The 14,445-nt window shown below is 47.1% G+C and overlaps 1 protein-coding gene across 1 annotated transcript in view; it reads left to right on the top strand.

Annotated features, from left to right (window-relative positions):
- Positions 1-927, top strand: part of RSU1 (Ras suppressor protein 1) — a gene marked incomplete at its 5' end in the record, with an annotated part of 107,340 nt that extends 106,413 nt beyond the window's left edge. Inside the window, one exon of the mRNA XM_084260078.1 lies at positions 455-927. Within this exon, the coding sequence (XP_084116204.1) occupies positions 455-557 (103 nt within the window). The 3' untranslated portion in view covers positions 558-927. The remainder of the gene's footprint in view (positions 1-454) is intronic.
- Positions 928-14,445: the final 13,518 nt, after the last annotated feature.

Raw genomic sequence — 14,445 nt, 5'->3', positions numbered from 1 at the left:
CAAAGGCGGCAGTGACACCATTGCTCTCTGTCACATTATCAAGCCCTTGGGTTTTCTGGTTAGGGATGATGCTCACTTTGCTCTAAGTGGGCACTCTATCTCTCCAGTTCAACCCAATTTTTGTCATTGTCGACTTGAATACACATCCTTGCCGCCTTCCAAGCCTTAATCCCGTAACTGCAGACTAAAGGTTGCTGGTTTCTGAAGGCAAAACTGGTTGTTCCTTCGCTGCTCTTCCCAATCCTAATGTCCCAATAAGCCACGAAAAAACCTAACAGTATGGACTGCAGCATGAGGTCTAATAGAAATTCAGTGTATTGAGGCAAAGTAAGTATTATAGCCTGTTTTGTTATGATGATTTGTAGTGACGAGGTGCGTTGTTTGACGTGTTGCAGAGCGCAAGCCTGTGCGTAGCGGTCGTATCACAAACATCCTTTGCCTTGTTTTCTTGCAGCCTTTACGGCAGGCACATGCAGGCCAACCCCGAGCCTCCAAAGAAGAACAACGACAAGTCGAAGAAGATCAGCCGTAAGCCTCTGGCAGCCAAGAACAAATAAGTCCCTGGCTTCTGCCTCTGTTTTTATATCTTTTGCATTGCTTTTGCATGTGCCTATAATATTTCTATGCATCTCCTGTTACTCATAAGAAAGCAGACACTAGAGATAAAAGCTATTTACTGCATATACTGTTTTAGAAGGTACTGCTTAAGGAATACAAAATGACATACTCTCCTAATTATGGTCACATTTATGTAGCCATTTAATATATCACTGTCAGACACATTTTAGCTTTTCTATTTATATGTATATTAATGTCATCTCTTCACATGTATCACACACTGTTAATAATCAGGTTTTTCACCTATAATATACCATATCAAATTTCATATAATATTCCAAGTGATTTTAATAAAGGTCTTTATTTGTATTGTGTGTCACTTTCTTCAGTAGGACTTGTAAGTTGCTGATCCCTCAGGGAATGTTTGTGTCCAGTTTCTTGTGGTAGGTTAATTTCTTGTGTAAGAATGTGATAGAATTTTATCTGAGTTAGTTAAAAAGTAAAGTGTTCTGCTCACGGAGAGAAAAATTTTAATCAGTTTCTCTTTCTTTTTTACATTGCTATGTCCTGCTTTTTTTGCTTTGAAGGTTATTTTGAAATCAAGTAGTAGGGGAAGGGAGAGAGGAAAGAAAAAAGAAAAAGTCTTTGTGAAGAGCTGCCAATTTCCAGCCTCAATGTGGGGAAAGAGAAGTTTCTCATTTGAAGAAAATGGTATTTTTTTAAGGTTTTTTTTTTTAGGCAGAAAACCCAAATAATGTGTTTAATCTTTGCCGTGAAAGTGCCTGTATTGAAGAGCTGTTCCAAATGGCTTTTGAAAATGCCACAGGTTCTATATTTATCTGTACAAAGTCAGCACCACAACCAAGCTCAGAAGCTGCAGTTGTGAAGTGATTAAACAACAAGTTGTTTAACATCTGAAATAGGTTCAGGTTTTACCAGTGGGGAAGAAAGGCCTGAAATCTACAGAGCCAAAGCTAACCAGGAAACTCAAGGAGCAAGAACAGATATTCAAAGCTAGATGGCTCATGTCAGGACCTTCCTGCCCCCGATTTCCACTTGTATGAATTTCATACCTGATCGACCCGTTACCAAATTTCATATACCAGAGAGCCAGGAGGTGTGCCCACACTGCCAAAACAGGCCTGTTGTGTTCAGTAAGTGAATAAAAGGTTTTAAATAAAACCATTTTGTATCTAAAGACTCACCATCACCTGCCTCTTGATCATGTGTAGGATTACCCCAGGCTTTAAGTAATACATGGTTGCCTTAGTCTGGGAATAGATGTATTGACATGTATTTTGCAACAGATTGTTTTTAAATTAGTGAGTGGGGCTGGGAAGTTGGCGTCGAGCTTTAAACACATTGTAACTGGTCCTTGGTACTTTGGAAGACCGAGGCAGTCTTGGTAGGCACATGGAAAACAGCAAAAATGGTAGACTTGTCAGGAGCAGTCAGCCCTCTCCCTTGCCAGCTCTGCAGAAGGTTTCCCAGACCTCGTGAGTGATGTGTCTAGGGAAACAGGTCCAGCTGAAACAGGGACATGGAGGCACTAGGTTGGGTGCACATTAAGAATTCACAGCAAAGACTGGCCCTTGGCTGGAACGCAGACAATTAAATCTAGTGTAGGCATTAACACGTGAGGGTACCTAATGACAATAATTATTGTGCTACAAAAAGCCCTGAAGAAATGTCAGTGAAATGTCAGAAGATCCCCAAACTGCTATTGCAAATTCCTTGTGGAACAAAATAAATAGCAAGGGCACATCTATCAGGAAGGGGTGAAGAGGCTCTAGATCCTTCCCCCAGCATCCTTCCCCAGCACTGAATGCTACCCTGGCCCTTAGGGCTGGCGTTGCCCACAGGGTTGAGCCACCACTCTCACAGCAGATGCCTATAGCCATGGCTAGACCCCTACTTTCAGGCTTGAAGATTCACAGATTTACAGATGCACAGAATTTTAGGGGTTGAAAGGTACTTCCAGAGATCATCAAGTCCAACCCCCTCACCAGAGCAGGCTCCCTAGGAAAAAAAGATGTTTTACATACATTCAATTAGCAGCAAAACTGGACTCGCTGCTCTTCTGAAATCTTCCTGGGTACACCTGGACCTGTGAGCAGGATAGTGCTACAGCTGTCCCTTGATTTGAACAGAAATCCCACCAGAGCTAAACATGGATGGGTGGTGTCTGAGCCTGCATCCACCACCTGCTTTGTGTCTTGGGGTTTCAAAAGAGAGGACAAGGGGAAATGGTCTGAAATTGCATCAGGGGAAGTTTAGATTGGATATTAGGAAAAAATTCTTTACTGAAGGGTTTGTTAGATATTGGAACGGGCTGCCCAGGGAGGTGGTTGAGTCACCATCCCTGAAGGTTTTTAAAAGAAGAGTAGATGTTGTACTTGGTGGCATGGTCTAGTGTTGGACCTAGTAGGGCTGGATAGATGGTTGGAATCGATGATCTTGAAGGTCTTTTCCAACCAAAACCATTCTATGAATTGCCATGGGGCTCTAAAGGTTTCAATGCATGGAGTTGAGTCTCTGGTGTAAAAATAAAAGCTTGTTGGGGAAGGCTTGAGAATGTTTTTGGTGGGAAGCTACAGCACTGCTTTAAAAAAAGCCGCTGATCTTCAAGCATTAGTCAGACTTTCATTAACTACTGCTGCAAATTTTGAAAGTGTTGAAAGACTCGTGCAAGCTCTCCTCTGCAGGGTTTTAGAGTATTGATTGGAGGATTCTTGGGTGTTCATAGCAAAAAAATCCACTTAACCTTCCCACTTCTTCCCCCATGAAGGAGGAAGAAACAGTTTTGACAAGCAAAAGTAAGAATGAAGGGTCTAGGGAAGAATAAGTGAAAGGCGTAAAGATGAGAAGGATAAAAGAAATCCTAAAGGGAGAAGTATTATACTGAAGATGGTGGCAGATGGGGAAAAAAGAAGTTTTTTGAAAAGAAAGATGAAAAAATAAGATAATGATCTGAGAAGACGATGAAAAACTGAAACGTAGAGAGCTTTGCAAACAGAAAACAAAATGGGGGGGAAAGGAGTGCTCTTCAGAGGCTCAGGGCAGAATAAAAGACGTGGGGAAGAAAAGCAAACCATCTGGGATGTAACATGCTAATGTTTTGGTGGTTTTAAAAAGGTACCAGTTTCTTCAAGCAAACTACACGACGGTCTTAATGCGAGATTGATGGTGTTATTCTGTTCTCCAGAGTCATTGCTTTTTTAATATTTAAAAACATCTTAACTTCATTTTACTGGGTCATGCTTATTTCCCCACTGTACTTCAAGGAAAGGAACTGCTGTGTCCTACTGCTGAGAACCAACTAATGAGGATCACAGCTCGTGAGGGTCCCTCTGATGGTCCCTGTGGTCATTCTCCAGAGGATCGGTCAAACTGAGGCCCATTCCGGTGAGCCCTTGGCTGTTGACCCAAGGTGAGCAATTGTGCTGTGCCACCTCTGTAAAGGCAGCTCCTCACTCCTCTGGTCCATGTTGTTTCACTGGTCTGGTTCACAATGAGATTCCTGATGTCAGGGTGCCTTTTTTGCTATGTTTTTTTTCCTTTTTTGCCTGTTTTGCTGTTCACTCATTCAGGTTTCCTCTTTGGTCCAACCCCTTATACAGCCAACAACATGTCCCTTCAAGGGGAGAATATGATTCCTGTGAGAAGGAAGTTTGCTTTTCACAGCTTCCCAGCACCTGGCAGCTCTTTGAAAACAACAGTGCAGGTATTTCTGTGATCTGATTTTGCATACAGGGAGCTGGAAGGAGTTTGGCAACTTTTTTGCACAGACTGCACCCTGACAAAGAAAACTTTTTACAATTACCATAAGACTGATAATGCTATGCCTGTGCAAAGAGTGGCCTGGGAAATGAATGCTCCTTGCTAAAGATAGGGCAAAATGAAGACTGAAATCCCATGTGTTCAGGCACCATCCACAGTGTTCTTGTACGTACAGTGTCTGATGTTAACCTGGTATTGCCTCCTGCAGGCCTCCCAGAGGACAGGTAAGAGTGTTTGGAAAAGAGCAACAACAAAAAAATCTCAGCTGTGTGAACTTAAGCACCACTGTTACTCTCTTTCTTATTTAAAATGGAGGTGGGCATCATTTGTGATACTAGAGTATCACTTTTTTAATGCTTCTTAGCCTGGAAATACACTTCCCATAGAGTCGCTGGTATACAAACATCTTTATTTTGGTTTTAGCCAGGTCTTCCCTATTAAGGAAATGACATTGCAGCATCTGCTCATCAATTAGCTGCCAGCCTTACAGCTGGCAAATCACACCAGCACCACGGGCATTTTTCCTGAAATGGCAGCTCATTCAGAGGTAGGATCCAGGCACAGCCAGCACTTCTCTGCCCTCAAGCACTCCATATCCTCCCCATCCTCCTCCAGGCTTTCCCCACCATGCTGCAGTGCCCAGGGCCAGGTGCTGGGCTCAGGGAGGAGCTGGGGAGAGAGAAAAACCTTCCTCCTGCTCTGCCAGCCCCCCTGCTCCCTCCCAAGGAGCAGGGTGGTGACAGGAGGCATTGCCAGCCCCAGCAATGCTTGGGTGCTCCGCGCTGGCTCACAGCTTGGTGCTGGAATGAAAGCTGGGCAGGCGAGTCTGTGCCGTCCCCGTGCTTGCCGAGCAGCAGGAGCTCCGGAGACGGGTAATATTTCCAGTTTGGAGCGGGTGGTAACTGTTAATATCCTCATGACAACCAGGAGGAGTGAGATTGTCATTGGTTATATTAGTTGTTAATTTTGTAAATATTAACAATTTCTAGGATTATGGCACAGGATGTGAGCTGTCAACTTGCTTATTTTCCTCCTACTCCTTCTTGCAATGACACATCTTTTATACTCCCGGATTCATGCCATGTGTTTGTTGCCTCATGCTGACATCGGGGCTGGCAGATGTTCTGGGATGAAACGGTGATAATCTCCCAAAAGTTAGATGTTCTTCCCCTCCTGGGTACTTTGTTTCCTCTGATCTAAGGAGAAGTAATTTGCCTGTAAAGCACAGTGATTTATACGTCTCTGTGGCCGGTTTCCATCCAGCGCCGCCACCGAAGCGGCTGCCTTTGGCACAGCTGGGCTCTCGCCTCCCCTTCCAGCTCACCTGTGAGTGCCACACACAGGCACCGATGTTCCCCATCCCCTTTGGAGCAGGGACTGAATTACTGCTCACCAGGAACTCTTTGTGAAAAAGCCCTTAAAATCGACGTCTTTGCAATATATCTCAGGAGCAAAATTTCAACCATGTTTTTAGATCAAGGAGCTCAGTAAATAGCGCGCGTGCCAGCCACAGTACTCACTCCTGCTGCTTTGACAGGCACATTCAGAGGCAGTTTAGCAATGAGTTGTGACTGGGGGCAAAGCACAGGGCAAGGCAGCTTTACCAGGGTGCTCACTCCTCACCTCCACTCCCTGGCCGCTGGTGAGAGCTTCTCTGCCAACTCTGCCCGGCTCCTGTGCCGCCGGCAGCCCTGAGCACACAGTTGCTGCCCAGCCAAGTGGCAATGAGTGCAGCCCCACAATTTTCCTGACATCCCAGCTATTCCAGATAGTGCTTCAACTGGCCTGCTGCTGGGGCAGCAACTGTGTTGCTGTGACTGGAAACATGCAAGCCCTGGACAAAACAATCGCATCGTTTCAATGATCATTCAAATGGGGCGCCCTCCGCAAGGGCTGGCATCCTACAGGCCTCTGGGGAAGGCTTGCCCTGAGCCTGGGCAATGCTGTGCTTGTCATGGCTTTCCTGGCATGGAAATCACCTGCTGATGGCAGTGAGGTCACCTCCCATCCTGGCGATTGCCTCCATCATCCTGATGTGCCAACCTCACACCCGCTGGGCCCACTCCAAGCTTGGTCAGCCCCAGGACCAAAGTGCCAGGACAGGAGCCACAGACAGGGATGGACGTGACAGTGAGGAGCACCCAGAAGGAAGCAGAGCCCAAGGGCTTGCCTGAGGCTTGATCCAGGCACTTCTGGAGGAAGGGCAGTGCTGCAAAGGCTGCCATGTGTGCTGAAACGTGACTGGCTTAGGCTCTCAGTGGGAGAGTGGGTTTTAGCTTAATACTGGGTGTAGGTTTTCCTCCAGCTATGTGGTTTAGTATATAACATCACAGCAGTAACATGGAGGACCAGTGATCCTGTCAACTGCCACCTCAGAGGGGTTAGTTTTAGAAACCATACCACTGGTGTCCTGGTTTGAGCACCCTTTGCCACCTCTCAGTTGTTCTCATATCAATCTGGGTATTTTATTTTGGGTAGCTGCTCAAACACACCTGGTGCACACAATTTCCCAAGACCACATAGAAATGAGCATCTCTGTTTGGGGCAGAAGAGAGCAGTGGCTCAGAGGAATGAGCTGCACAGGTACTTACTGGGATATGATTTTAGCCGTTACCATCCACACCGCGCAAAGTGACTTTCCTGTCTTAATTCCTGGTCAACTTAAGCTGCTCAAAGATTTCTGCTCAGTCGGTGGTATCCAGAGACGCATTAAACACCTTGTAGATCAGGAGCTCAATACCAATCCGTTCTGAGGGCAAACACAGAAATCAAACCTGTGATTTAACTCGGGTACCTTGCTCACTATGCGAGGCTTGGAGCTTAATTGCGCAAATAGGAGGAACGACCGGCAGCACCTCGAAATGCAGTTTTCCGCCTTTGCCAGCAGTGGGTGCAATTACACAGTTAGAGCGGCAAGGAAGGAGAACACCAGGCCTGAGCAAAAATTAAGGACTGAAAATCTTAATTCCTCATGTTGCTGGTACAAAAAGTGCTGGGAGTTCACAGGGAGCAGGGCTGTCACCCTCTGGCTTGGCAGGGTGTCCCTAGGGAGGCTGCTGGTATTTCCTCTCCCCTCACTTTGCTCTTCCATCAACTCCTCCAATTAAGAAACCAAATAATTCAGAGGCGGCCATGCGGCGCCAAGTGCGTAGCAGGGGCTAAAAATAACCCAGAAGCCTCGGGAAAAAACAGCTCCTGGGATCCACATCCAGCGAAGGCTTGTTACAGTGTGTGTGAGGGGATCACAGCCCTGGCTCACCCCGTTTTTGGGAGCAGCCAGTCCCCCAGCAGACGGCCTGGCCATTCTCCAGGGTTGGGGTTGCGGAGAACCTCGCATGGGCTGGCCCTGGCAGCAATGCTCCTCTGCACCTTCCTCTAGGACAGCCCCCTCTGCTGCCATGTGGCCCCGGGGTGTGGAGGCAGAACCGGGAGACATGCAGGGACTCCCAGGACACAGGCTCTGCACAGGAGGCCTGGAGCCAACTTCTCCATCCCTGATGAAAGCACTGACGTGGAAGCGGATCCACAAGCTAGACTTGGGTTTTGGACCTGAGGCTGACATATTTGCAGAGAAATGTGGAATAAAACTTAATGACCATTACTTTTTTCAGCAAGAAAACAGAAACATCCACCCCACCCAAGAAATAAAGATTGAAAAATAATCTCTCCAAAGCCCTTGAGATGGAAGAGGGGGAACAAACCCCATGGGTTTGAGAGGAAAATGGAATTTCTTTTGAGTAAATAAGTACCCAGGGAAGGCCAGGCCACCTGGTGTAGCCTCACAGCTAGAGCCACGCTCCTGCGAGGTACAGATGGTTATAAAAAATAAAATAGTGCATCCACTTCTGCATAGAAGTTTTCTGTTCTTGTAAACCGAATGAAATTAATCATTACATTTATCTACAGGCTGTTCTATAAAATCAATAAGCTCTAGCACTGCATAGCAATCAAAATATGACAAGGCACTTAAACTTTGCCAACTCAATCCAATTAATGATATCTTCGTTAGAAAACAGTCATTTTTATAGAGTTGGTTGACTCTTCAAGGACTATAATACAAGCTTGATATAAGCTCATTGATTTTTACTTTATGATTTCCAGTTGAAAGCAAACAGAGATCACTCGCTTTATAAAACTGTGAAAATATGTGTGTATTTAACATACCAGTATTATTTATAAGCAGCAGCTAATATTTAAGTGCCTCTTGTACGCCTGGATAAAAGTGGTTCATGAATTCAGCCCTCTCGGATGTTCAGAGGATGTTCTTCCACATTATTGCTATCGTCATTTGTCTTTCCTCTCTGACATGTGCAGTTTTTTATGCAGGAAAACTCTGTAGACGAGGCTCATCAGCAAGGAGGAAGGCAGCCAGAATACCTATGAGGTGTTGCTGGAAACCGAGCACCTCCGAAAATCCCAGCCTGGCTCTCCCATCTTTGCATGCAACAGCCTAGGAGCTCGCAAGGCAGAAGGGTGACCAAGGTACCCTGAGGGATGCAAGAGTGGGATAACACTGTGGGTGTAGGGGGTTGGAGGCAGGGAAAAGCTTACAGGGTGGTAAGGAGGATTTGGGATGATGAGTAAAGGGAGAGAGGTTTGGTTTGGTGTACAGATTGGGCTAAGGAGAAGGACCTCAAGACTCATTGTGTGTTTATGAAGCTCACAAACCCTCTTAGGAAATGAAAGGTTAAAGCAGCTCCTTCACAAACATGCACCAGAAGGTGAGCAGCGCTGAAACCTGCTCTCTCCAAAGAGCACAGGGGGTATAAGAGCTCTTCTCTACTGGGTGGCAGTGGTTGGTGCTGTGTACACGTGCATTTTGGAGAGGTGTTTCCATGCCACCCCCCCCCACATTGAGCCAGCCAGGACAGATGAGCCTGAGCCCACGCCAGAGCCAGAGCTGAGCCTTGGTGCTCCCTCTGGAACTTCAGCGATACAAACCAGAGCTGGAAACCTCAAGTCCAAGTAAAGTGTCCCAGTAAACGGGGCTGGTGAGTGCTCAGTCCAGAGGGCAGGAGTTTTGCACATTGCACACAGGCACTGAGGGTTTGTGGGGTTCAGCTCCCTGACAGGGTTTACAGGAGGTTTGATTTCAGTCACCAAGAGGCAGACAATGCTTGGATCCAACAGGATTTCGTACTTTTTGTGCTGATGTTCATAAGGTAAGCACAAGACCACCCAGTCTGAGCAGTGGTTCCACTGGCAGGGCACAGCATCTCCTGCCTTCAACAAATGCATGGAGGAAATGGATTTAACCAGCAGGAAGCTGTCACTGCTAGGTCCTCAGGGCAGACCAGCAGGTCTTTCCATCAAGTCATTTGCTCTCTGTCAGGCTGTGACTCCATCTTTTCTGGCACTTCTCCCCCTCAACCCCATGCAGCTGAATAGCCATTTCTAACACATCTTCTCAGGGAAGATAGTGGCCAGGTCCAGTGGCAACACAGAGTGCACTGTGTGCGCTGTTTGCTGTGTTTGCTGCAGACCAAACCTTGCTAAACCAGAGGGCTTCTCCCTGTCCTCTTTTCCTGGACAAACCTCAAAAACAAACTCCAGCATCTGAGTGGAGAAAAGCAAATCTAGCAGCAGCAGCAGGAATACCTAGGTAAATTACATCAGTGCCACAAATTTCTCAATAAAAGGCCTTACTAGCACAGCCACATTAGTGAGTGCAAAAAAATCCCCCAATAATGGCAAGTGCTTGGGCTTTGATTTTTTATTGTCATTAGTAAGAGGCTCTTGTTAAAAGTTTGAATCTAGGAGGGAAGGATGAGCCAAGCTTCTTCTATCCTATCAGTGCCCAGATCTTCCCAAAACCAAAGGAGGGTGTCCAGGGAATGAGGCTCTGGGGTTTCAAATAAAATAAAACAAATAGAGGAGTGAGTTCTGTTTCCTTTCCAAAAGCATGAGTCTGTTTTCAGTCACGATACTGCAGATACAAATGAAAACAAACCCAAATATTGCATTTCCACAGTAATTCTCTCCAGTGACGTGGTACATGGTACATTACTGAGATGCCTTGCCTGGCACGGGGGGTCACTGGCATGCACCGCCATGTTACCACCCACCACTGGCAGACAAGGAAGGAATGCAGGCACCGCAGAGGGGATGCAGGCACCGCAGCACTGGGCACATGTTTGCCACCAGTGGGTACACTCCTCTGCCACGGCAGGAGAACTGTAAAGGCCGGTGGGAAGCCAGGGCTGCCACCACCATCAGGGCCCAGGCGCCCGGGTATGGCTCAGTGGGCAGGAAGACTCGGTGGCCGGAGCCATTTGTGGCATATTGCAAGATAGAAAGGTTTCATGTCCCTGTGAGCTGGAGTCATCGGGGCTAGCTGTAGTGATCACAGGGGAAAGCTGGCCTTAGTCCTCCAGCTGCTCCTTCCCCCTTTCCAGCACTGGAAGAGATTTAACAAGGTAAATAATTGGATAAGCCTCAAGACAATTGTTTTGATGGTCTTGAAATCAGCCGGGTTAATAGGAGTTCCTCAAACCAGCAACAGGGGAAGGGGAGGAAAAAGCAGTGACAAGAAGAGGCGATTAGCAGACTGCGCCAGGGGAGCCCAACCAAAGCTGGGGGAGCTGCAAAACAAACATGGAGGCTTGGCCAGGGCAGACAGCTCATTTCTGGCTGAAATAAAGTGTGAGCACGTGTAATGGATGCCTCGGTGCTGCCCACTGCTCTCCTGTGGCTGCAGGGCAGCAGAGGGGCTGCTCCCCCACACTCCGCTGGGCCCCTGGCATGGGTCAGTGACCACAGCAAGCTGGGGAGCCATCAGCACGCAGGAAGCACTGCCCAGCTGGTGCAGCCAAGGCAGTGGTGCAGGCCTTGCCGCCTGTTAATGGCGGCTGCGCTCCGCTGTCCCTGTGGAGGAAGGTTGCTGGTGCAAAGGCAGCAGCAAGAAATTCCTTACAAGAGTGAGTGACAGTAATTGGGAGTAATTGCAGCAACGCAGACATCAAGAAGGCTTTTTAGCAATTCACCACTCCCTATAATATAATATGACTAATCCCCCCTAAAGTGATGGTTATGACTGCAGCCTCGTCATTTTTTTGAGTTTTGCCTTAAACTAGTTGTAAACTGAGATAATCAGTTTCTGTGGGATTATTAAGAAAGTTGCACATCTATTACGCTTCTCAAATCAGCCACTTTTCCACCTTGTCTTTACTTAATGTCTTTTTCCTTTTAGTCACCCTTTAAAAGGAGAAAACAAATGTCATTTGTCATTTGGGCCTGCTCTGCCGCTTACAGGTGCCATGGCAGACATTTGCTGCCAGGAAGGCAAATAAAATGTGGCCTAAATTCTGAAACACTTTTGCAGGGATCATAACTCCTGTCTCCGAGGATGTGACATTGAGACAGAGGCAGCTGTCAGCAGCCAATGGCAGAGCTTGCTCTGGAAATAAGGGTTACCCAGAATTTAGGCTGAAGACTGACTGACAGTACCGTGCAACACCATTGCCCAGGTGCCAGCCTTCAGACCATTTTGGATGCCAAACTGCTGATGAAGCCTGAAGCATATTTTCTCTGCCTCATGCCTTAGGTTATTTATCTGATGGAGCTTCCTACCTTTCTCCTCCCTGCCTGCCAGGGTGGTTGTCCTGGGAGAATGGGAGGTGTATATATAATCTGTAGCACTGATACTCACAAAATTCAAGGGTGAATGAGGAGGAAGCCAGCAGTGTGCGCTGGTGGCTAAGAGAGCCAATGGGATCCTGGGGTGCATCTGGAGGAGTATAGCCAGCAGGTCAAAGGAGGTGATCCTCCCCCTCTATTCTGCCCTGGTCAGGCCTCACCTGGAGTATTGTGTCCAGTTCTGGGCTCCCTGGTATAAAAAAGACAGGGATCTCCTGGAGAGAGTCCAAAGAAGGGCCACGAAGATGATTAGGGGCCTGGAACATCTCCCCTATGAGGATAGGCTGAGTAAGTTGGGACGCTTCAGCCTTGAGAAGAGAAGACTAAGGGGGGATCTAATTAAAGTTTATAATTATCTTAAGCAGGGGATGCAGGGGGAATCAGCCAGCCCCTTTTCAGTGGTCTGTGGGGACAGGACAAGGGGCAATGGCTGCAAGTTGGAGCACAGGAAGTTCCACACCAACATGCTGAAGAACTTTTTCACAGTGAGGGTGACAGAGCCCTGGGACAGGCTGCCCAGGGAGGTGGTGGAGTCTCCATCTCTGGAGATATTCAAGACCTGTCTGTACACCTATCTGAGTGATATGTCCTAGGGAGCTGCTTTGGCAGGGGGGTTGGACCCGATGATCTCTTGAGGGCCCTTCCAACCCCTACAATTCTATGATTCTATGATTCTATGAAATGCTCCTGTTGTGTACAGAATAACTCTTGTTCAGTCAATATTTCTGTTTCAGTATTCCCAACCAGCAGAGAAAGCTCAGTTGCTTTCAAGACACATTGCCTCACCACATTGCTGAGAGCTCTGAAGCACTGGCTGGTCTTCAGCCTGGCTTTCTGGGACACAGATGGTGGCAGTACAAAAGAAAAGAAGCCAGGGACAGAGGGTCAAACTTTTCAAGGGAGTGGATGAAGGCTGATGCACCAGAGTAGGAGTTAAGAGATGTCAGGAACAAAGCTTCAGGACCAGGACAAGGAGCGCAGTGTCCAGCACACAGGCAGCCATGCAACCTGCACCAGCCACTGCCTTGCCTGCCTCTCACCCCGCTGCAAGGACTGGTGGATGAGTAATTCTGCAGAGAGGATCTGGCTCAGAAATTAGCAAATAAACCAGGGAGAAGATGCCAGAGTGTTTGAGACAAGGAAAGATTTGGATCTGTATTTATAATTCTTTGCAGTTTGACCATTCTGTAAAATTTTGGGGAAAAAAATGGACAAACACATTACGCATGATGATTTATCATATACAGAGAATCTGTGCTCTCATGACAGTTGAGCACTGGAGTGCTAGCACTCAGGTCCAGAAAAAATTCTCAGTAACATTTTTATAGTGGCAATGAGCAGGTTTCCTTCTGTAGCCATCCTAGCAGTGAGCAGAGAGCCTTCTGTGGAGCCCATCTCGGCGTCTCTTCTTCCCCCTCTTCCTCTCTGGAGCCAGTCACAAGACTTGACTGACTGTGAATCTTTGAATGGGGCTCAGCTCAGAGCAGTGATGTTTTCAGGTTCTCCCCTCCTAAACAGAAAGCCTGTATCCAACCTGAGCTTGCAGGGCAAATCTGCCCCTCTGCAGAGTCCAGAAATGTGGCTCTAAACAGAAGTTTGGGCACCATCCCCAGAAGTGATGTAGCCTGTTCATAGTATCACGACAAAAATTCACCAATGATGGATTAACAAGGGAATTTTCTGCCTAGAATGCTTAAATAACTTTGTATCCGTCATTCTGGAAATAGCTCCCAGTTAACAAAGCTCCCTCACTCATCATGCATTATATGGACGCTCTCTATTAGCTGATCCTTTTAATTATCCACTGCAGAATGACTTGTCTGCCACCAGGCAAACCTGCCCAACAGCAGTATAGGTGTAGCAGCACTCACTTCAGCACTTTTCAGAAATCCCACCTGTGCCTACCTGGGTTTCTGCAGTTAGGGGACCTGCAAGGACAGGCTGGTGGCTCTGATGGATACATGCCCCAGCTGGGGGCTTAGTCAGCCCCAGTCAGTCCCGAAACACAGTTTGTGCAGTCATCCCACTGCCCCCTTGGATTCAGCATCTTCATAGTAATTCAAATAAAGCTGCTAATTTCTGGGAGAGAAATGACAAAGCAAGCTATCAGAAGCAACCTCTTTGATTACTAAGAAAGGCAAGAAAGTGAATCAGCTCTGTTTCCTTGCAGCGATTTTGGTATTCTGTTGGTGTTTCTAAGATTTCTCATCTCCTGACACACTGAGACATTCATCTACAGTTACAGTGAAAACCCACAGGTTTGCAGAAAAGTCAGAAATTTGTCCTCATCTGCTGCCTGTGATGCAGTCAAATGTTTCAACCCTGCAGCTCCAGAATACCTCATCCTTTTTGCAGCATTCGCTGAAGTATGTCCACTTCTCCCTCATCCTTTGTTCCTCTCGCGGTGTTTCTCGGCTAAGGGCGGTGTTTGAAGAGGGCTTCACCACACACTTGCAGCAATACAAACATCAA

Source organism: Gallinula chloropus (genome assembly GCF_964237585.1).
Source record: "Gallinula chloropus genome assembly, chromosome: 2".
Lineage (NCBI taxonomy): Eukaryota > Metazoa > Chordata > Aves > Gruiformes > Rallidae > Gallinula > Gallinula chloropus.
This window is presented reverse-complemented; position numbering and strand designations above follow the sequence as displayed.